Source organism: Bombus affinis, chromosome 6 (assembly GCF_024516045.1).
Source record: "Bombus affinis isolate iyBomAffi1 chromosome 6, iyBomAffi1.2, whole genome shotgun sequence".
Lineage (NCBI taxonomy): Eukaryota > Metazoa > Arthropoda > Insecta > Hymenoptera > Apidae > Bombus > Bombus affinis.
In genome coordinates, this window is record NC_066349.1 from 9,739,460 (window position 1) to 9,764,032 (window position 24,573).

Sequence of the window (24,573 nt, forward strand, 5' to 3'; positions counted from 1 at the left end):
AATACAGAAAATGTGTTAATACACGCGACGATAAGACAAACGATAGATGTAGCAAAGTACTTAATGTTAACAGTCACAGATCAACGTCGACGAAAGACACAAGCTTTCGAAACCTTTGGTTTCTTGGTTACGTTGTAAATTTTAGCTTAAATACAAGCACTGTTATATCTATGGTACTCGAGCGAAACATTACTATAAGAGCTACCTTTTAGTTGAAGTTGGGAACTTTTTAGTGAACTTTGGTGAGTTTCTGTGAATTACTAACTTTTTTTTTCTCTTTTTTTCTTTTATTATGTGAAATGACGTGACGAAGATATAACAAATTTGAAATCTATTTTTAGTCATGTATATGAATCTTAATGTAACTGGAAGCGTTTAATTTCTGTTAGCTCGCCAGATAGATAATATTTTCATCGTTTTGCTTACGGATTACAAAGGATCTCGTTTCTATGATTTGTTTTGCCACTATTTCTACTTTATATCTGGTAGTTACTATGTTACATATTCGCTCTCTAATGACCGACTGAAGTACAAACTCGATATCTTCTATGAAATGTGTTACGAAATTATACTAATCAACGAAAACATATTTATACCGCCTCGAGTTAAACCTTTATTAACTTAATCTATTAAACTGGCGACTACATAAGTGCAATAAACTTCAATTTTACAATATTACTTTCTGGCAAATAAATTTCTTTTTAAACTTTCTACTAAACTTCTGTTAGTTCATTAATGATACGAATACGACTGTAACCTTTCACTTACAATTTTGATAATTTGAAAATATCTCGAACGATAAACGGAGATAAAACGATCTGCCGAATAATCGTAAGCGGCAGAATTACTGAAATCTTCATGTATAAATGAAAATATCTCCGTTTTATGTAATTTCATCCGTTCGAGTAAAGTGTCACTTTTATAAAAAAAAGAAAAAAAGGAATGTCGTTTGTCCAACTCTCAAATTTACGAAATTCCAAATCTCTCGAATGTTCAAGTTTCTGGGCTTTCGAATTCTCGAATTTTTGAATTTCCAAAAGTTCGTATCATCGACGTATAAGATATTTCAAAGTTATAATCTCGCAAAGGTATAATTTCCTATTTATTAAATATTTTAAAGAAGATAATTTTATAGGTATCAAAAGAAAACGCCACGAACATGAAACACCAGAAGGCATTGTTCTGCGTGCTACTGGCTCTGTTCATACACGCGAACGATGCCTCCAGAATTTTGGGCATCTTCCCATACAATGGTAAGAGCCATTTCAAGATGTTCGATGTCCTGTGCAGGGAATTAGCAAAAAGGGGGCATCAAGTCGACGTAATTGGCCATTTTCCATTGAAAACTCCATTGGCTAATTACACGGACGTCGTTGACTTAAATGGAACCCTGAAATCCGTGGTGAACGGTTTAACCACGGATTATGGAAAACAAATACAGCGATCAATTACTTATTACGTAGCTACAGTATTTGGTAATGATCTGTGCGATCTAATGAAACAGGAAAAAATGCAGAAATTCATCAAAAATCCACCCAATGATCCACCTTATGATCTGATTATCGTAGAGGTGAATATATTTAAAATCAAGAGTAATTTCGATCTATCCTGTCTCTCTTCGCGAACCAAAGTGTTTAAAACATAAATGGGACAAATTTTCCTAGATTAAAACGTTTTATAAGACATACACGATAAAAGGGCGATAAAAGGCTTAACGATAACAAAATGAAGATAATACACGTCGTAGCGAATACGAGTATATTTTTATTTATTCGTCAAATATCTTTTCTTTCTATGAAAAATCTAAAATTCTAAATCTAACGCCTTCGTTGCTGAATTTTACGGATTCGATACGGTAAAACGCGTATTTAACAGAACGTCGTATGAAATTCTCAGCAGCGAAAGCGTTAATGACACTTTACATTAACCGTGTAATTAAATACATCTCAATTCAAATTGTAAAACGAACAAATACGTAAAGTCTGACAGATCAGACGAGATGGAGTCTGCAACTCTAAGAAGATTAATGTTTCTTCCAGTATTTTGGCTCGCCGTGCTACATAGGATTCGGCCAACTTCTGAAAGCGCCAGTGGCCATCATCATATCGTCCATGCAAATGTCATTCGTCGACGATATTATGGGAAATCCTACGAGCTACGCCTTCCTCTCCGGTTTCTACAACGATAATGCCGTGGTGGACACGTTCTTCGATCGCTTGTGGAATTTCTTGATCAACTACAAGAATGCGTTGATATTTGAACACTACACTGCTGAACAAACCGACATGATGAAGAAATACCTGGGTTTACCTGATATACCCGACGTCAGAGAATTAGAGAAAACTGTCTCGTTGGCTATAGTGAACTCGCACTATAGTTATTACGGGATCAGACCAGTCACACCGGCGGTCATCGAAGTTGGTGGATTACACGTCGAGGCGGACAAGTCGAAATTAAGCCCGGTAATTTCTTGAAAAGTTTCCTGTAATTTTCTTTCAGCATTCCTCGAAGATTCCGTTTGAAACTTTCTCAAGATTTTTTTGAACTTTTCTTCGTAGTATTCCGTGTAAACTTTCTTCCGAGATCCCTCTGTGACCTTAGTTTTCTTCGAATTCTTCTTTGAGGATCCCTTTAAATAATTCCTTAAAATCTTCCGCTGCAACTTTATGAAATTTCTTTTCTAAAAGGCTTATTAGCTTCCCGTCGATCTTTTTCGCTTCCGCGCTGCAATTCTTTCTTCATCCTGTACGTATTGCTATCCCGTATTCATTCCGGCCCTTTGAAGCAAATTACTCGCGTTATTCTTACGCGTTATGCTTTTCGCAAAATATTTTCCAATTTTGAACGCGAGCGAAGCGATCTTCACAAACGCGGAATCTTCTAATCGTGGTTTGTAATTGGAGACATTGAAACCTTATTGAATCTATAATGAAATGGTCTCTATCGTCTTTCTGTTATTCTATGACCAATATTTATGGCAATTAGCCATCAATAATAAGAAATCCTGTACGTGATATATTGTATATATTGTAAATTTATATTTTAGATAACTTTTCCATTAACAAAATATTATAAATCATTCTGACAACTACATAGCGCATCAAAAACGTTTATCTTTCGTACGAAGTAGCATGATATTCAGGTTTCTTCTAATTTAATCGATAAAGTTGCAGAATATATTTTTAAGCGTACTATCGTTTTGCATGTTATTGGGTTGGCAATTAAGTGTCATTACCACCTAATGACAAAATCCGCAATCACTTGATTGCCACCCCAATAATATCACGAGGAAGGAAAGTAGAGGCAACGTCCGACAGTCAACGTTTGTCAAATCAAATTTAATGAAACGATACGATAAGAGAAACGTCGAAATAACATTGAATTGATGTCTTCTTGATCTAGAAACTCAAGGAATGGCTAGACATGGCAAGCCACGGTGTGGTATATTTCTCATTGGGCTCGCTAATGAACATCGAAACGTTGCCGACGGAGACGATATTGCAAATTTACTCGTCGTTAGCGAAAATTTCACCGGTAAAGGTTTTGTTGAAGAGCGCCAATGCAACGAAGTTACCACCAGGTTTACCCAATAACGTGCTGACGTTGCCTTGGATTCCTCAGGTTGCGGTGTTGAGTAAGCGAAACATATCCTTCCAAAAAGTATTTTCAAACTGCCATTTACGAGTTTGTGCAGACAGTCTCGTCTAAATCTATTCGCACAAATACCTCTGAAACTGTGCGTTGAAAAATTTCAACGTTGTTTTGTTTCAAAGGGAACGTCTTACGAGCATCGCCAAATTTTTCTAGGTAGAGGTGTTTTCCAGATTTCAACGTGTCCTTCCGATTTTTAACGAAACTACGATTTATTTTTTTGTATGCCATTCGATGTATTTTTCAATTTTCTACAAAAAAAGTATCAAGGTACTTGTATCTGAAAGATAATCCAGTGTTCGTTAAATCGAACGTATGGAGGACCGGGAAAACATGAACGTAAAAGCGCAGCGTTATCAATCTTCTTACCTTGATGCTTTTTTATGGGGAATTAAAATGTCGACGAAAGCATCGAACGACGTATAAAAAGGATTTATAGTTCCATTAGAAAAAAAAAAAAAAAACAAAGGATACCTTGAAACCTCGAAGGCACGTCCGTCTAAGTAAAATTCGTGACCATCGCAAAACGTAACCCTCGAAACAAGTTTCATTTCCTTTTTTTTTTTGTTATTTAATTCGTACTTTACAATTTGTACAGCTGGACATTTGGTAAATTAGTTTTACTTGAAACATTTTTTTCGTGTAATATATTAGGTCATCCCATAAGTTCGTTCCGTTTTTTGAGGCGGTTATATATGTTAAGATTGTTTATATAGCTTTCAGTTTCATGAAAAAATGTAACCCCCCTCTCGTTGTACAACTTCTTCCTATTTTTCAAGTGTATCGGTCCCTTATCGCCGTATGTTTATAAATCGACACATGAAATGTATACACAAAAGTCGGCACGAACTTATAGGATGACCTAATATTTACGTGTACAATAAGATATTTGCGTGGATCGATCGTATGAAACCTGTTCGATTTTCCGTTAATGTCTATTGTTAATATATTGAAAATTGATCGAGAAATGCACGAATTCCAAGGAAACTTTGTTATAGAGTCGTATAACGAGGTTCTGAGATCATAACGATTCTCACATCTGCTTAATTCTCCGATCAAATCAGATCAGATTAAAGGATTATCGGACGTATTTCTCACAGAACATCCGAATACGCGAGTATTCGTAACTCATGGCGGCCTTATGGGAACCCAGGAAGCTACCTATTATGGAGTTCCTATGATAGGAATACCGGTATTCGGTGACCAGATTAAAAACGTCAACATTTTGGTTGAAAAGAATGTGGCAGTTCTAGTAGACATCGATGACATTACCGAACATACCATGGACGTTGCGTTGAACACAGTTTTGCGCGATCCCCGATACAGGTAAAGTTTCTTATACGATCGTTCCGACAATTTTTCAAATAATCTCCTTTACAACTAATGTGACAAATATTTCGAGAAGTCTAACGACATTGACAAAATATTTCCTAACTTCTTATCAGATCGTATGAAATCGTATTCCTGACACTATTATTAAAACAGTAAGATTAGTCGTATTATCTCGATGATTTCAGCATGATAAAAAAAGCGAAGTACTTTGAAATGAAAAATTTCTATAACGTAATGTATAATAATCGATCGGGAAATTTCCATATTCGGATAATAATCTTATCTATCTAAGTAAATTTAATATAATTTCTTACGTTACTTGCTGTCATTTTAATATATCTCATTATTTTTCTCGTTATTTGATATATTTTATATGAAAAATCAAATATACAGCCCTTTAAATTTGAAACACATAATATAAATTCTAAAAGAAAAAAAAATAAGATAGGGTAAGAAACAATCACCGTCTGATACTGTTTATTATTGTTTCAGAGAATCTGCAAAGACAATGTCGAAGATGTTCAGAGATCGTCCGATGCCCCCGTTAGACACAGCTGTATATTGGATCGAATATGTGCTGAGAAATGGGCCAGATAGCTTAAGATCAGCCGCTGTGAAATTACCTTGGTGGAAGTTGCATCTACTCGATGTTTTCGTCTTCTTATTTGCGTGTTTCACATTCGCAATTTATTTATTAATAGTTTTATTAAATATCGTATTAGCAAGCTTCCATAAAAAGGCCGCTCGAACAGAGAAGAAGTTGAACTGAGAAACGGGACGAAGAATATCGGCAAAAGCCTTAACAGGGTAGGAGATTACGCGTTTTTTTGCGAGGTGTACTTTCAAGGAAGCGTGTCGTTAGATAATTTTCTTAACAAATTCCCTTTGAGAGATGCAACGAGCTTTTGCCTTTTCGATGCAATCGGCTGATATTTTTTATTTAGCAGAGGAAACGATTAAACTGAAAAGCACTAAAAACGAAATAGCGAAACGACGAGAAGCTTCTCTTGAAAAGGACGCGCGGCTAAATTAGTCGGTACGAAATTTTCGCGAAAAGACCGCGAATTCACGTAAATCGTACTCTGGTGTTACATCTAATTGCAATGGAATATTCTGGACTTAAATCGAAATCAAATAATTTATATTTTATTTATAAACGTCCTTTAGAAATATACTTGAACATCGTTGATATAAATTCCTAGACAATTTTATTCAATTTCGTTCTCTTACACTGTGCCAATATCTCGCGTGGTATCTATTAGGTTGTCCAAAAAGTTCCTTTCGTTTTGTAAGGAAGTAGTAGATGCACAACATTTTCTGTTTTATTGAATTATGTTTGATCCATTTTATTCTATTACTACAAAATGGATCATACATAAATCCATAAAATAATATAAAATAAAAAATGTTGTGATTGATAGAAGAATGCAAGCCAACAGAGATCAAAGTAAAGCATTAAGAGCAGCAAGGTATGAAGGGAAAGCCATAGAATCAAAAAAGGCACTGGTAAAGGAGTGCATAAAGGAAAGAGAGAGAGAAACTGGGGAAATGGCCAAGAAGGGAAAAGAGCAAGAAAGAGAAAGAAGGGACTAGAAGAGGTGAGAAACGGATTGACACAGATGGAAGCAAGAGAAGAGCAAGAAAGAATGACAGCGGACTAAATTATAGAAGAAAGAAGAAAGAGAGAAGCAGAAGAGAGGGGAAAAGGATAAGGGATTCCAAATATAACACACATTACAGAAAAATCGCCAAAGAAGAGTTACCAAAATACTTAGAAGGGAGGATGAAGTGGAAGGACAGAAAAATGTTAGCAAGATTCAGATGTGGAAACGAGACCAAAGCAAGGGAATACTGGAAAGAAGAGGGAGAAAAAAGATGCAGACTATGTAAAAGGAAATAAGAATACCTGAGGCATGTAATAGAAGAATGCGAAATAACAGGAGGACCAAAGGACGTAGAAAAGACACTACATGAGGCTGGAGAAGGACTAACAGAACTAAAAGCAACAATAGAGAAGAGAAGGACAATACAAGACGGGGAGGAACGACAATAAGGAGGCGAAAGCCCAAAAGTTGCCATAGTTTTTAGTTATTAGTTTTTAGTTTTTAGAGATAGAATAATTAAGAGAGTGCAATATAATAGAGTGGATATATAAGAAGCGAAATAGGTAAAAGAGATGAAAAATCGAAAGCTCGTCCAAAATCGAAAGGCACGGACTAAACAATAATAAATAATAACAAATGATGTGCATCTATTATTTCACTTATGAAACGAAAGGAACTTTTCGGACAACCTAATATATAAGTACCTTTGATGCAAATCTCATCGCGAGGTGACGATAAATGTAAATCGATACACTGTAAAACCAAGAATACAACATTTCTGACAATTAAAGATACATCGGAAAGGGATCTACGACAATAAAGGACACGTTACGCGTGCAATTGAGAACAGCAACGAAGAGCCGAGCTAGAGGAACTTAACGATGAAGCCACTTATAACTCGATTAAACGAGCCGTTGGAAGTTTGATCAAGTATAATTAAACATGGACAGGGCCACGTTTAATCGTATTAAAATTACGTAAACATTTGACAAGTTCTCAAGCAGTTTACCGAGTTCCCATGCCAGACACTAAACCTTATTCATCCGGTATCATTGTACGCTTTAGCCTGCGTAAAATGGAACTGCAACTTCCGACATTTTCCTAACCGACCAGCTAAAACCGGCGGTGACAGGGGGTAGTTTCTTTGAAAGTTACACGACATTAAGAAAATTGCTTTCATCCGAAAACAATCTCACTTTTGTAAATAGTCGAAAAAGAAACAAAAATACCATGAAATTTTGGTAGTTCTGTTACGATATTTTTCATCATTCGGCTCAACGAGCCATTAATAATGACCGTTCACGGAGCACGCGACGTGGAAAATTAACGCAGCAAACTTGGCGATAAATAATTCGGACGCAACGTCGAATGTTCCTTTGAGAAATATATTCGAGACAGAAAGCAGGGAAATGCCTATTCAAATGGCCAGCGTTTCTATAATTGACGAATTTGTTTGCAAAAGACAGAGTTTTATAGCACGATTAATGAGAATACTTACGATGGATTGTTTCTTCGTTATGAATAATGGAACCGAGATAATGGAATTATTTTTTTAAATGTCCGATGATCACGAAGTTTGAGAATTTGAAGGTTCAGAGGATACGAGAGTCAAAAATTTGCAGATCTTAGTATTGGAGAATTTGCACAGGCGGACGTTTGCGAAATTAAGTGGTCAGAAATTTGAAAATTTTGATATTGGAAAATTGAAGAGTTTGGAGTATTTAAAAACCTTATTTTCGCTATGATTATGTTTATCAATGATAAATATAGAGACAGAGTAAACATAAGGAAATGAGATGCCAGATAAATTTTCTAAATATACTCCTATTACCTAAATTTTCGTTGTTTGTATACAATTTATCCTTTATAGAATTTTCCTCTTTGTACTTTCTTCGTTTCCATCAGCAAAGCATGTCATTGCAAGCAAACCACGCAAACTATATAATTATAGGTAAAAATTAACAGAAACGTAAGAATAAACTCTACACGTTGTTTTCTTCAAGATAATATTTTAATTGCGTGATCATGTGACTGTCCCTTCCTCTAGACTCTACAATAATTATGACGAAAGAGCTATGCAAAAGCCTTTTACGAATTCTCTTAACATACGTTCGCGCAATCCATGGGATTTCCATCCAGTGGCTCATCCTGAAATATTAATACATCTATTGTTCATTTAGCTCATAATTGTAGCTCAGTATTGTAATGTGAAAACCTTGGAGTTCTTCGGTTCTATGAACCTTGTCGAGATTTATCTTTGGTGCTGGACAACTTTTTTATTCGAGACGTGGCGGTGTAGATTAGTTGGAAAGTTGACCTTTTGTGAGATACTTGAACAGCGAGTTACACAATTCCAACTGTATCTCGAATCGAAATAATTGGAAAATGAAAATAGACAATTATGTTGCTAATAATATAAAACAATTAATGCTGGGTTAAGATATCGTAGGAAAATTTTTCGAATGTTTCAAATTTCCAAACATTCGAAGCTTCTGATTTGCAAATTTTTAATTTCCTATACTCCCAAGTCTTCAGGTTTTCAAATTTTCAAACTTTTCGATTACGAGTTTTCATATGTTTAAATTATTACGTTTTCCATAGTCTCTTGATATTTGATTAACATTTAATACAGATAAATTCAATTTTATCAAAAAATTGGAAAATGCTTAGAAGGCAATTGAATATCTTTTGAATATATCTGGAAAAGAGAAAGAAAAGGAACTGAAATGCCGGAAAATACTGTCCCTACTTTTGGTGGTTCTTTTTATTCGCGTAAACGACGCTTACAGAATTCTCTGTCTCTTGCCGTTCAATGGAAAAAGTCACTTCAGAATGTTCCATGCCCTGTGCAAAGGACTTGCAGAGAAAGGGCACAAAATCGATATGATCAGCCACTTCCCAACGAAAGTCCCGATCGCTAATTACACGGATATTATCGATTTAAATAGAACGAGAGAAGATGCAGTGAACAGCTTCAGCGTACAACACGCCAGAACAAACAGCGATAACGTATTACACTGCAACAAAATATGGTAGAGATTTCTGTGAATTATTATGCCACGAAAAGATGGAAAATTTCGTTAAAAATCCACCCAAAGACTCATCATACGATCTCATAATCACTGAGATAATTAAACGTAAACAAGATAAATGTTTAACGTTATGACTGAAGCATGAAACTCGTATTCCTATTTATTTTATCAAAAATTATTCAAATGCTCAAAAACGCATTGTTTTAAATCTACAAAATTTCTATGAAAAATTGTGATACGGTCATTTTGCTAGTTCCAGTGTTAAATATATAATTGTTGGATACCATTCAAATATATTTTTATAACATTAGCATCTACATTATATTAATATAACAAGTAGTAATTAATTGTGAAATATGTATTATTATTATTTTTTTATATCACATTAATTAGAATTTTCCTTTTTTCTTTTTTTCTTTAACGCTTATACACTCGACCATCAAAGTCATAAGCGACTTGGCACAGTTACATTTATTTATGTTGTAGCATAAATAAAGACTGAGCAGTTTTTCTTATATGCTTATCTATAGTTTTACATGATACATATAATAAGAAACCATACATCGTTATAAACTTATATACATGTATATGTTTAGTATCTCCACTTCCATAGTTGGGCATACGTTTTAATTTTTTCGACGAATGCAATTACGTTGTTAATGTTCTCGCTCGAGTTCACGATTTCACGGGTATCGTTTTCGATTTTCAATATTTTTCTAACGTCTGCTGATCGAACAGCATGCGTTAATTAGACTTGTTAATATACTTCGAGATCTACTCCTCGATCTCCGATTTTAGCATCAAGAAGTTGAAATTTCATCGCTAAGAGTATCCATTCGTCCGCAGTGCTTTAGGTCGCCGTGCTATTTAGGTCTCGGCCAACTTCTGGAATCGCAGGCGACCATCGTTATAAGCTTCCTGGAGGCGCCTTACGTCGACGATTTTATGGGCAGCCCATTCAATCTCGCCTTCTTTCCCAGAGACGTAGTGGAGAAGGCGGTTCTCGACACCCTCTTCGATCGAGTTCGCAACCTGTTCGTAAACTTCAAAGAAACGCTGATATTTCGCCATTATACGTCCGATCAGACTGAAACAATACGGAAATATTTGGCTGCGGATTTGCCAGATATCGGACAATTGGAAAGGAACGTGTCCCTGGCTTTGGTGAACTCGCACTATTCTTTTCACGGGATTAGGTCTGTGGCGGCACTCGACCACGGAAATTTCCAACGGCTTCGCGACACAAAGCGCTATACCTTCAAAGCGTAAGGCTGACAGATCTAATGTACCATCGACACCCCTACGGTTCGAATATTCGGAAGAATGCTATGCGGCAATCGTCGCGGACTTCTAATAAACGCGCGCGCAGTGGGGATATCGAGGGAAAACAAAGGAAAGAATCTATTTGGTTTTGAACCAAAAGATTCATTCTGCCCCGAGCTGCGAAGTGCGAAAGGTTAAGCGAAGCCAACACAATCAGAGAAACGGGTTTTTGACTCTTGATAATTCAGTGTTAATCGTTATTTGTTATTAATCGTTGTCAATTGTTAAGAGATTAATAAACGTTATTGTTGAAAATCAAGAGTATTTCTTGTGGAAGCTTCACCGACGATCACCTCAGGTCTTTTGCCCCGGCGGTGATCGAAGTTGGAGAATTACATATTCAAGGCGACGAATGCACGTCGTCCCTGGTGGGTTCATACAGAGACTGATAACTCCTATTGTTGTATTTTTATCTTTTTCTATTATTTCTTTTATTTTCTAGTTTGTCGTTTAAACGTCCCATATATTGCGATTCGTTCTATGAAAATTCCAATTTCACCAGCTTGTAAATCGTCGCCGTCGGAAGATTTCGTTAATTTTGTTCGCGAAAGAATATTGAGAATATAGAACGCATGGGCGAATATAAATTATTTATAAATAACTGGAATTTATTTCTAGAATTTATGACCGGCCAACTTCACGTACGATCGTGACAATAATATTCAAAATCTTACTCTCTCTCGTATCGTTGAAGGAACTTTTTCATTTCGCTCGTGTTATGTCGACTATCGCAGGAAAAATCTATGAACCGATATAAATCAGAAGTAAGCTTCGCGGGCTTGTAACGTACAACAGATCGTATCTCCTTTAGTTCTTCGTGTTCCGATTTAGGGAATGAACGATTGACTGGAAACAGCCAGCCGCGGATTAGTCTACTTCACGCTGGGTTCGTTGCTGAACATCGAAACCTTGCCATTGGACACGTTGCTGGGCTTATACGCGTCGTTCGCGAAAATTTCACCGATAAGAGTCTTAATGAGGGTTACCAACGCTGCAAAATTGTCTCCTGGCCTGTCAGATAACGTGATGATACGATCTTGGGTACCTCAGATGTCAGTACTCGGTGAGTACATCTCAACGGATTTAATGTCTGCTCTTTCATAAGAAATATGACATAGTATTATCGAATTTCTCGAACGACATAGAAATACACGAGTGTTCATAACGCATGATGGACTTATGGGAACTCAGAAAGCTGTCCACTATGGAGTTCCGATGATAGCAATACCGATGTTCTCGGATCAGATGAGAAACATTAATATCATGATTCAGAAGAATATGCGAGTGTTATTACGTTCAGAGGATCTCGATGAACGTTCCATGGATATCGCGCTAAATGCACTTTTACACGACCCTAAATGTAGGATAATATCTTCTGCTATCTTTTCAATATCGTTACACATATTTGTTAACGTTACTATTCCACTATGTCATTAGAGGATTTTATTTATTCAGAAATATTAGAAATTAGGGTTTCCAATGATTTCTATCCTATATGATAAGTTTATTGATAGATGGATCTATTTATAATGGAAACGATGGTTATTTAACGTGAACTATTGGGTTGGCAACTAAGTGATTGCCGGTTTTGTCATTAGGTGGTAATGACAAAATCCGCAATCATTTAGTTGCCAATCCAATAAATACAATAATACGCTACAGCTAAGACAACTATGGATAATTCACAATTCACAATTAATAGTTTACAACTCATAACAACTCGGCAACTCAATTCTCGACTGGTCGCATCTCGACTCACAACTGGACTCTCACATCTCGACTGTCAACTTAGGGCTCCTCGCAACTCGACTCTCAGTTCTCGACTGCCTGTTAATTCAACACCCCTTCAGCCTTAAGCATCCCTTTGTCTTTTCTCATAGCCCCACCACGTACGTGTCCCGCAATCAAATTTCATTCCATTCATTTTTATAAGTTTTCTAAATTTTCGTGATTGAAAATAGTTGGAAAAAGATCATCCTGCTATCTTTTATTTGTCAATTTCGAAACTAGACGGATCTTTCTAATTGTAGGTAATGTTTCGTGTAATTTTCTTTGAAATTTTAGTGTTAGAAATATATAAATCTTTGTTTGGTAAGTGATATTTTGTTATCGAACCAACTGATTCTTGAATTTCTGTCGATATTTTCGTCCATTTCGATTCATTTCCTAAAGATCTAGAGGAGCAAGTTCCATCAAAATCGTATTCCCATTTGTACGAGGTTGTTGAATATTCCGAATAGAAAACTTTAGAAAACAATATCTGCGTTAGAAGATAGAAAGATGTATCTTTCTTCGTAAGGTGAGATACGTTCGATTTAATGATTTCTTTGGTCACCATAGAGTCCAAAATTTGATTAACGCTAACGTTACCAGGCCCGGTCAAATGACCGGTTTCAAAATTTAATTTAAAATTGTACTTTCATTGTCGTTTCCTTTCTTCGTCTAACTTTATGTAAATTCTTATATCAACAAAAGTTGAGAAATTGATTAATCAGCTCACGTAAGAATTTACATAAAGTTCTAACGGATACTTGTCAGAAACATTTATCAGAAAACGAAGAGAAAAGTTCTCCAAAATTTTAAGTATTTCTTCTCTTACTCCACGTTTCAGAGATTCTGCGAGAAGTATGTCGCGGAAGTTCAGAGATCGACCATTGAGCCCTTTGGATACCGCAATTTATTGGATCGAGTACGTGATCAGAAATGGGCCAAATTCTTTGAAATCTCCCGCAGTGGACATGCCCTGGTGGAAATTAAACTTAATCGACGTCATCGTTGTTCTAATCGCGTGCTTCATTCTCACCCTCTATCTGTTATTCATTCTCGTTAAAATCGCAATTACAAATTTCTAAAAATTGAAAACTAAAATTACCGTCGAACGGGAAAACAAGTTAAATCGAGTGCTTTTCAGAAAATTAAATAGGCCAACGTGAATTACGATACGTGTCTCCTTTTTTTCAATAATTTTAAACAGACCGTATCCTTTTAAAAAGATTATGTTATTCTTTTTCGCCTCTTTTCGTATGAACGTATTAATGTAAACCAAATTCATAACAATAATTTGCTCCTGGTAAAACAACAATATATTTATTTAAAAATTGTCTTACGTGTCCTTGTGTTTTTGTCAAAGGTAAATTACGTCCTATTTTATTTTTATTTAAAAAAAAAAAAAAATAAAAAATTTGTCAATGTATCGCTGCTTGGAATTGATAGTGGCACAGATGAAAAAAAATGTTCTTTTATTTAACAGACGGTTCACGTTACGTTTTTAGTTTTAGAACGATATAATCTATAGTTAATACATCAGTTTTACGTCAAAAGTGGAAAATATTACCTGGGTCGCTATTAACGTAACTTTATTTTTGTAATAGACGTGCCCATTCTTAGTCGTTTCGTAATGCTACAAGTGTAAGGTTGTACTGTTTTCGCGGATAGCGGTGTATCTTGTGTTGAATCAGCCTTCTGGTATCGTTCGAGTGATCCACGAAGGCTTCTTTGTGAATTTCCAAAAATCACTCTTCTAAAATTTGTATTTTCCTGCGAAGCAACGATATAATTTCATAAGCAGATAAATTTCTAACGGAGGAATATCACGATTAACAGACTGACGATTAATAAAATCTCAAACAAAGTATGAAAATTACCGATGAGCCGATCTAAGGAATTTCATAAGGATCTACAAGAATTGCACGGTAATTACGATCTTTTGGTTAAAATCGAGGATAAGTTGCTGTAGCAAAAAAAACAGGAGACGCTTTTCACGGAAAATGTTTTGGGTTTTGAAAATTCGTCCTTACGAACGCTTGGCTGAAAAAGATCTTCGCTGGAGAAATCCGCGTGAAAGAAGGATAAGCGGCAAGCGATAGGCGGCAGAGCGATAGAAAATAAATCGATGGAATTTACACTTAATTCTGTGGATTTATATTATTTAACTATTTTAACTGACTAGTTTTTATGAACTGGTCTGTCTAAATATGAATTCTGTGAGGTTTCTTGTTGCAGAGATGCGACTGAGAAGTTTTACTCCGCTTGTCGTTTATTCTTACAGTCGATGAATTCACAGCTGAACGATCCAAAATCGGACAATAGCGATCAATTTGTAAAAACAAATTTTGAAGTATGTCTGATACGTTAGAAATGAGAATTGCCGGACGAAACAGAAAAAGGAGGTCGATGTTCGTAAGATTATGAACAATTTTATCGTAATTCGTTAATAACTCTGAACACAAATTACATTTCATTTAATTACATTTTAAATAATAATAATAATACAATACATTACATTTTATTTAAGCATGGTGCAATAAATATCATCCATATAAAAATGTACGAGTTACACATTTATTAATCAACAACAGTCAACCGAAATTCGTCGCGCCTTATTTCCGTGAAGTACGAGTTCAATTTTCCGCTTCAGCAACCTGAAAAATTCCTGAAACGTGTGTCGTTGTAGCCGAATATTTTGCGATTCGAATACTATAGCAGAGTCAAAATCGAATAAAGAAATAACGGAAGCGTTAACGCATAAGTTAAGCTTTATCCGATAAAATTGTTATTATTAAATTTAAATATTAAAATAGAAATTATCGTGTACCATGGATGAATGTGGCGTAACAAATTATATCTGAAAATATGAAATGTCGGTGAAACACTTAGAACACGTAATTTCTGAGATGACGTTATGTCATCAAGTGTGAGTGAACGTTAGGCGTAGCTGTGTGGAAAAAAAGAAGGGGAGAATGTAAAAGACTTTTGTTAATAAGAAAGAAACGATAAGAGTAGGATAATTCATTATTTTTATATATAATAGATTAAATCATGAAGCGAGAGGATCACGAGCTTAAAAATTGTTTAGTATTTAAGAAACGTTAGTTTTTCCTCTCGTTGTTTGTCTTTCGAGACTTATCGTTGTTTGACTTTTAAAATTAATTATCGTTCAATTCCATTTTACGTCATTTAATACACACCATCTACTTTAAAATTTCTGAGCCTCCCTCTCTATCATTCTGTACATATTTTGCGTTTCTCATTGACCGCAAAATGAGACTTATAGCTGACATGGCAATTGTTAGCAGTTGTGTAATTATACAAAAGTAATAATAACAGGTAGAAAAGTATATAAACGTATAGTCTATTTTGAAATACTTTTCCATTTTCTAATTTGAATTTCCTTTGGCCAATTTTTCAAATTACAGCGTTAATTGTCGATAATCATCGAGAAACTTATAACAACACTTGTACGCAGTTTTCTTAATTCAAAAGAAAAACTTCGAAGAAATCGAAATTTTCAGAAAGCAGAGTACATATCATTCCTCTGCGTCTCTCAACGTCACGAGAATAAAACGATCGATCTTCGAATTATCCTTCCATTTTCTAGCGCAAATTTTCCTAAACTCTAATTATACTCTTGCAAAGTTCCCAATCAACATGCTAATCGGATTATTACGAATTTTCAAGAAAGTGCAAATTTCACCGCGAACAAAATGCAATTTTCCAACTCAGCGGAACAAAAAGATCGAAATAATTAAAGTAGCAAATTTCATTCGTTTCATTTAGAGTATCAAGAGAAACGAATAGCCATCGAGCTACGCGAATATCTATTAGCCTCCCGTTCTATAATGGCTCATTTAAAATACAGTGACAAACTTCAATGACAAACTTATCAACAGATTGTTGTAATTCTATCTATCTATCTATGAGCAGTATATATACGATATATATATATATATATATTTATATGTAGTATCGTGGACAAAAGGCTTAAGATATCGGCCGAATCGTAAACAATGTCGCAAGAGCCGCGGCATCGTCGGGTACATCAATGTGTCGTCTGTCCTTTTTAAGTGGATAGTTTCGTGGAAAGGGCCTGAGGGACCCTGGCCACGGGCGTTTCGGGACATGTGTCTCGAACGACGGGAAAAGATAAAAGAGACGCTAAAGGCAGTATTAGTTTAGAAGCCGAAGAGGACGGATGCAAAAGATGTCAGAGTATGATTTGAGAAGCGAGAGCGAGCGAGTGTAGAAGCCGAAGAGTGTGAATCGGGAAGTCGGAAGCCGCATGTGAGAATAGGACGTACAACAGCATTGTAATCATTTCGTTGCTTCGAATATTATTTATCAAATCAAAACATCATTACTTGTCCTTTCCTCTAAGACCCATTAAGATACTACATATATATATATATATATATATATATATATGTATATATATATATATATATATATGTATATATATATTTATATATAATTTTGATTCACGACGATTCAATACTTTTAACCTAATAATCTATACAATTTTCTAAATTGATGCATCGAATATATATATATATATATATGTATATATATATATGTATATATATATATATATATATATATGTATATATATATATATATATATGTATATATATATTTATATATAATTTTGATTCACGACGATTCAATACTTTTAACCTAATAATCTATACAATTTTCTAAATTGATGCATCGAACTTCATATGTGCAATACGCAATCAGTATCGTCACGAGTGATATAATTTATTGGCGGCCGAGCAATAACTGCTCTTTACAATGGCTCCGTTCCAAGTTTTGCCTACTTATATATACGCGTTTCCTTGACCCTGGAAGATTACAATACAAACATAATAAGCCAGTATCGAAGCGGCGTTTATGAAACTGTGTCTCATACTCGTCAGATGGTTCGATGCGACCGAAAACACGAACGTTACTCGAGAATATTTTGCAAGTAATCTGGTCGAAGCGACTTGGACAGTTTATCGTGATCATCCAACGTAGCTGGCCGACGATCCGCACAGAAGGTGATCAACAGCGCGGAAGGAAGATGCGTGTTCGCGGATAAGCGTCATCGATGAAATTCCACTCGGCAGTTGTTTTTAATAGGAAATGATACGTATAAACAACGATTGGAAAGTTTCTCTACTTGTTGGCCGCGTATTGCATTTTAGATTGTGAGAAAAATCGACCATTGGAGGATCGAATTTATCTCTGACGCTTCAAATCATATAGATAATTGATTATATATAATAATAAAACTCAGTGATCAATAGCTCATGATTTATTAACGTTTTATACCGATCGACGTCGAGGAACTTCGCTAGAATCGACGGTCGAAGATAAAAAGTTGCTCCCTTCGGGAACCGATTGCCATCTTTCTGCGGCCAGCGAAATATTTTCAAAACAGTGAGGCGTATTTCTGTGAGGCGTACGATGATAATGTCGATTCTGAATTAGACCGTGTCAATCGCAAGATCAGTCGACGCGTTATTGTGATCCGTGAAAAATTGACTCGTCTCTTGTCCTTTTCGTATTTCGAGGCTTTACAAAGGCTAACTCGTAGAAGCTTCATAAATTGTTAAAATTTGTTAAAAATTCCTACGTTTCTTATTATTTTCCGTATTTTGGAGCTTCGTAAAAATCCACGGCTGATGGCAAACTAGTTAAACTTCTGTTATTAACTAATTGAAAAATTTTCAAGTGAAGTGAATCCGTTAGAAAGTATTCGAAAAATGAAGCTGTTGTCAGTGGTGTTAATTTGCACGCTATTATCGATATCTCACGGATATCGAATATTAGGCGTGTTTCCCTTCAATGGAAAGAGTCACTTCATGATGTTCGAACAATTAATGAAGATTCTGGCTAAGAGAGGACATCAGGTCGATGTGATTAGTACGTTCCCGTTGACGAAGCCGTATCCCAATTACAACGATTTAATCGTGCTACCAGCAGGGAGACAATTCATGAACAATATGACTTACAACGAAATAAAGACGTTGTTTGCAGACTCGCCTACTCATGCCGTGGCTACTTTGGCAGGAAATGATATTTGTGAATTTTTGAACAACTCACAGATGCAGCAACTTATACGAAACCCGCCTAACGATCCACCTTATGACGCGGTCATAATGGAGGTATGAATTATAATAAAATATCGCGTGAGAAAGGTCCTTGTTCAATGATATCATTTTATTCGCGGGAATAGTGAAATTCCTATTTTAGAAAGTGGATCGCTTCATCGGTGGTTCATTTCTGCAGATATTTCAAAATTGTAGCAGATTAGCCGTGTGGTTAGTTCTAAGAGCGAAGAAGAAAATTATGTTCGTAATAGTTCGGATCGATCGACAGCTTAGGAGATTTAAAAATTGTTCGGCTATGATCTCATAGATCTATAACTCAGCGTGTCTGTTCTCCTGTGATCTTCAGTTTCATCCGACCACTGAATACAGTTAAATATATCAAATAAGATAGAATTTAATGAAACAATTTATTGAAATATCGAAATTTCGTGAAATGTAATAAAAGATAAATGGTAAAGCGTAATTCTGTTACTAGCATTATTAACAATATTAAAGAATGCAATTTTGCTGTATTATTTACTTTTTCTAAGAGATATACTTTTGAAATATGCACGCTTGAAGTTGTAAATTTTCCTAGTTATCCGAGTGCTCGGTAATTTATTACGAATAGATAATTTAATAGTAAGCTTTCGAAATAAAGGCGAAGGTCGACTACAAGAAGAAAGTTTGTGAAGCAGCTTTAGAGGGGGAGAGATGAAATAAAATAAATCTAGGTTATTCTAGATTATAGAGTTTAGAAATATATTGAAATCAACTGAATGCCAAACACATATACAACGCATATGGATAGAATATAAATGTTATTCTTAGTTCGCGCGTATTATACAGTGCATAAAGTTTTCCATTATTTGCCAGGGACTTTACTTCGTTCAAAATTATAACTTTCAAAGGATATATTTTTGAGAAAAGGAAGGCCTCGTGATTACGATACGGAGAACATATCGCATTTATAATTAAAACATTATACAAGATTAGAATCGGACATCAAAGAAGTATGAAGATCTATTGTTATGTAATTGTCATTTACGTCATATATCGCATACATTTATACGATAGAGCTCGGCAGTTCGAAACGTAACGGTTTCAATTGCAATATATATCGCAATTAATATTTACGAATCATTGAGCAATCATGGTTGTTCCCAAAATTTTCAGAATATATACGAACGAGGAAGAGCTATTAGATAATCTACGTATTAGAATTTCAGTGGAAATTAAATTGATCGCATTTCGCGTTCGTTTATGAAATGCACACTTGACTGTCTGTGGCAAATAAATAAATTACATGTTTATATTAAAACAAACATTTGTCAAAAGTAATAATATGTGTAGGATTGTTACATTGTAACAGTAGATTGGTAAATCTGACGATAATTATAAAATGAAATAACGCAGAGTAAGAGGAGAAAAAATAAATAAGAAAATAAAGATAGAATCGTATAAATATTCTACTAATTACTAATTTATATAAATAAAAATAGAGGATTTGTTACACATAGTCATAGGGCGAGTAAGAGATCTCGTGTTTACTTGATATTCCAGTCTAAAGTGTTGTTCGTAAATTGGAAGTAGAATTAGTCGATGAAGACCTATTGCTCAAAGTAGACCTGCAATTTAGCTCGTTATCTCGTTATAAAGAAACGCTATCAAAATCACTACTAACCGACCTGTTCGTTCTTCGTTCAACTTACAATTATTCCCTGAAAGCAATATCCTTCGTCCGCACCTCTTTCCATCAGTTTATTGCTCGCCGATATTCTTCAGACATTAAATCTTCGAGGCAATAGTCTATTAGTTAGACTATCCTTGCGATATTTTAACAATTCGATATAATTACAACATATTTTAAAGTACCTTAATTAAACCGTATATTAATTAAAGTATCTTAATTAAATTAAATTAAGAACCGATAAATCATTTTATGATACGTATAAATATATTCTCAAGATATTTTAGTTTATACGTCAGAATAGCATAATTACATCTGTTTAAAAAATTCTTTTTAAATTACCATTTCCTGTTAATAATTTCGATCAGACATAATGTACATTTATATTCTTTAAATCACGAAACTTTATTCATCTTTGCAGAAAATTATTTAAAATGAAAAAAAATTAATTTCCTTTCTGCTAATCTGACGAACAGATAAATTTCAGATTTACTTTTGGTAGTATGAAAATTCCAACGAAAATGAATTTACACTATAAATAATATTTCAGAATATCGGAAATCTTTACATAAATAGTTGTTATTTTCTATCGTTAACCAGTTAGCTGTTTTTGACGAGTATACTCGTCACGAAGAAATAGCGATAATTTATATTCTGACCAGCCCTACCAGTAATAAAGTTATAAAATAATACAACTTAATTTTATGCTATAACAGGCATACTCTGTATTTGCCATAGCTTACTTTTTGTGACACGTTTTAGATACACTTTTTAATATTTTCAAAGAAACTTTTAGCAAATAGACGATAACAGATAAAATACGATTAAATAACTTCTATTACGCAAAGACTTCAGTCTAGTGACTTTATGTAAAGTCATTTCCACTCATCCGCGTTTATCTAAAGCTGTCATCATTTAGTAGCAATAAATGCCACTTATCACAAGTGCTGCCTGATGCTTAGTCATTTCTTGATAAAATATCGTCCATGAAGTTCTCCGTTTTCTTTCGTCTTTCTATTGTCACGCAACCTGATTATAATTTTTCAGACGTAAACTATATTTTGTTTTCCAGTTGAGCAGCAATTCTTTTCCCTTCCCGATAGTTGAGCAATCATAAGGAATGTTGGAAAGATTAAAAGATGGAAAGTCACGGCTGCGCTAAATTCACAATGTCATAGAAATGTCGTAAATAGTTACATAAGAAACATTGTAATAAGATATCTATTGCTTTTAATAACTGTACCAATTGTTCCATGTTGCGAATTCTCGTTACTTTTCAGACAGAAAAGCAAAATCATCGAAAGAATGTAGACTAAAATAGTTGAATAGAATAAAATAGAATAAAATATAATAAAATAGTTGAGACTGGATATTGCTTTTAAAAGTGATATTACTTTTACGAGTAATATCCAATCTCTTTTTAAATTCTCCTTAAATTGAAAACTTAAACGAACGATATTAAACACCTTTATGCGAAGCTAATAATCCCGCGATGATTTACTTAAACTCTTGTTTCAGCACCTTTATCAGAATAAAGATTCAATTGGATGAAGATTCGTTTAGAGCATGCAAACTAGCACCCTGTGTAATTCCACCTTTCTTCGGTTCTTTCTAACCATCAGACCCTTCCGAAAAGATCGAAAGAAAGGAAAATTGTAAATTTCAATGGTAAAAATTCCATGGAAATAAATCCCAGCCGTTTGTTCGACCTGTTTCAGGTATTCGGCGCGCAGTGTTTCGCGATATTTGGTGATATCTTAAAGGTGCCAGTGATAGGAGTGAGCTCCTCTGTCCTTTATCCATGGATCTACGAATGCATAGCGAATCCAGAAAATTTGGCGTTTACGCCGAACAATCTAATCGCCTACCCGCAGAATATGAACTTCTGGCAGAGAATGTACAATTTTGTGAACACCGTTTACACGAAATGGCAGTTCAAAGCAAAAACCACAAAACAGACGGATATTCTAAGGAAATACGTTAGCCCTGATGCGCCCGATATCAGAGAAGTGGAGAAGAAGATATCTATAATCCTCGGTAACTCGCATATGTCGATAAATGGAATCAAGCACACTACTCCAGCGTACATCGAGGTCGGAGGATTGCACGTACGAGACGAAGGAGTCGAATTACCACTCGTAATTTTATTTCTTTACTTTTGTCTTTCTCTTTACGTCCGGCTAATACGTATGATATTTAGATATATAGATAGATTCGATGTACGAATCTTCTTCCATTTACCTGTTGCGTTGCGAATCCTTTCACGGCTGATAGGAGAACTCGCTGGATTACAGAGAAAAATATTTAACAAATAGTATCTTTCCTTCTATCGGTACTCGTTCGTATCGAAGGGATAAAGATAGTGATCGAAAGATCGTAGCTATATTTAGTAGAATATCTTGAGAATCGGAAAATGTAGGAACAAATTTTCTTAAATTTAATTACATAAAGAATTTCGAAAGAGACTCGCCTATCAATCAATTCAATTCAAGTACTATATAAATTAAAATTTATTGGGTTCATACAATTTTAATTGCATTTAAATTTTTATTGCATATTAGAAATTTAAATGCAGTATATCTAATATGCAATCAATTCGTATACTGTATAATTTTATGCTATTTGAACTAAGATTTATTGAGGTCATACAATTTTAATTGCACTTAAATTTTTATTTTATCATTAGAAATTTAAATGTAGTAATCTAATATGTAATCACTTCGTATACTGTATAATTCCATACTATTTGAATTAATGCATTATAAATTAACATTTTTTGGTGTTTTTCTTTTTTATTTTTCTATTAGCTAGAATATTAGAATCAACTGTCACAGACAATGTTTAGTAATTTGACTTCGAAAATTCGTTTATCTTTTGCAGCACGGCTATATATTTAAAAATAATCGCAACAGTAAGCAAAAATGTTAGAATAGCAATGATAATAGTTATACGCTTTGTAAAATGAAACAACGAAACGTAGTTTTCAGCAATGTTTGCAAAGTTTGATAGCAATCAACGTAGATGTTGTACGGCGGTAATTATCGATCGTGCTTCATACGAATTAACATTTTCGTTTGAAACATCACGAGATGTAACAACATTCGAGATATTGTAATGGGAAAATTATTTTCAGAGTCTGGAGAAATGGATGAACGAGAGCACACACGGATTCGTTTATTTCTCGTTTGGCTCGATGGTGAAGATCGAATCCTTCCCACTGAATCTCCTTAACATCTTCTACAACTCTATGAGTAAAATATCACCTATCCGTGTTTTGATGAAAATCGCAAAACCGGACGAACTTCCGCCTGGTTTGCCTAAGAACGTTCATGTCTTACCATGGATGCCACAAGTCAAAGTTCTCAGTAAGTAATCATCGCTGAACGTTCGTTAGAAACTGAGAGAAGGAAAGTACTTAGACAGATAAGATTTGTAAGGTCCATTAAGGGTAAGACCCGTTGAGGATAAAAGTCTATTAAGGTAAAGTCCATTAAAGTTGTGCAGGAATTTTAATTCGTTCATTTTTGATTTCGGCAAAAGATATTTGTAGGATTAAAAGATTATTTTACGTAGGAACAGAATTACGGATAAATATATTCGATATTAAAATTGATTGTTAAATATTCAGCTCGATGCAACATTGCGACTAGACAAAATATGGTTTCTATTTTCAATTCTATTCGTCGATTAATTCACACACGCATCTTTCATGCAACACATTTATATTCCAACGTTATTCGAATTTTATAGAATTAAAAGATTATTTTATAGCGTATTTGATACGATGTGAATAAGATACACGCGTCAAAGATTTCTTCTTTTCCCTCTCGTTTCCTTCTCTTAAGGCTATAACATCCTACCAGCTTATTCATTATTTATTGATGATCATCAAATGATCAAAATTTGCGTAACACGATAGACGATTGAATTAGATTTTTTTTATAAAAGCTTTAATCGATTAGAAAGTTAATAGCGTCCTTCAAAATTTAAAGATTAAGTCATTAAGATCAAGATTAAAGATTAAGATCATCTGCAATTTAAATGCAGAACATTCAATTTTCAATGACAGAAATATATCGACTCAATCGGTG

General features: G+C 34.6%; 3 protein-coding genes across 15 annotated transcripts in view; 2 read left to right on the forward strand and 1 right to left on the reverse strand.

Moving 5' to 3' along the window:
- LOC126917899 (calcitonin receptor-like) overlaps positions 1 to 24,573 on the reverse strand; it is a 165,515-nt gene that overhangs the window by 68,852 nt on the left and 72,090 nt on the right. The gene's annotated exons all lie outside the window — the stretch shown is intronic.
- LOC126917898 (UDP-glucosyltransferase 2-like) overlaps positions 1 to 24,573 on the forward strand; it is a 70,322-nt gene that overhangs the window by 42,712 nt on the left and 3,037 nt on the right. The window contains exons 1-3 of one of the 2 annotated variants that reach the window (XM_050725319.1): positions 17,397 to 18,867; positions 22,201 to 22,620; positions 23,616 to 23,847. In XM_050725319.1, the coding sequence (XP_050581276.1) occupies positions 18,466 to 18,867; positions 22,201 to 22,620; positions 23,616 to 23,847 (1,054 nt within the window). In that variant the 5' untranslated portion in view covers positions 17,397 to 18,465. Of the gene's footprint in view, positions 1 to 17,396; positions 18,868 to 22,200; positions 22,621 to 23,615; positions 23,848 to 24,573 lie in introns of those variants that run through there. The other variant, XM_050725320.1, reaches the window with a different exon arrangement.
- On the forward strand, positions 28 to 8,602 carry LOC126917896 (UDP-glucosyltransferase 2-like). The gene is made up of 6 exons (XM_050725314.1): positions 28 to 242; positions 1,136 to 1,570; positions 2,040 to 2,462; positions 3,403 to 3,634; positions 4,752 to 4,977; positions 5,476 to 8,602. Exons 2-6 carry the CDS (start codon positions 1,160 to 1,162, stop codon positions 5,750 to 5,752), a joined length of 1,569 nt encoding a protein of 522 aa, XP_050581271.1. The 5' UTR covers positions 28 to 242; positions 1,136 to 1,159; the 3' UTR covers positions 5,753 to 8,602.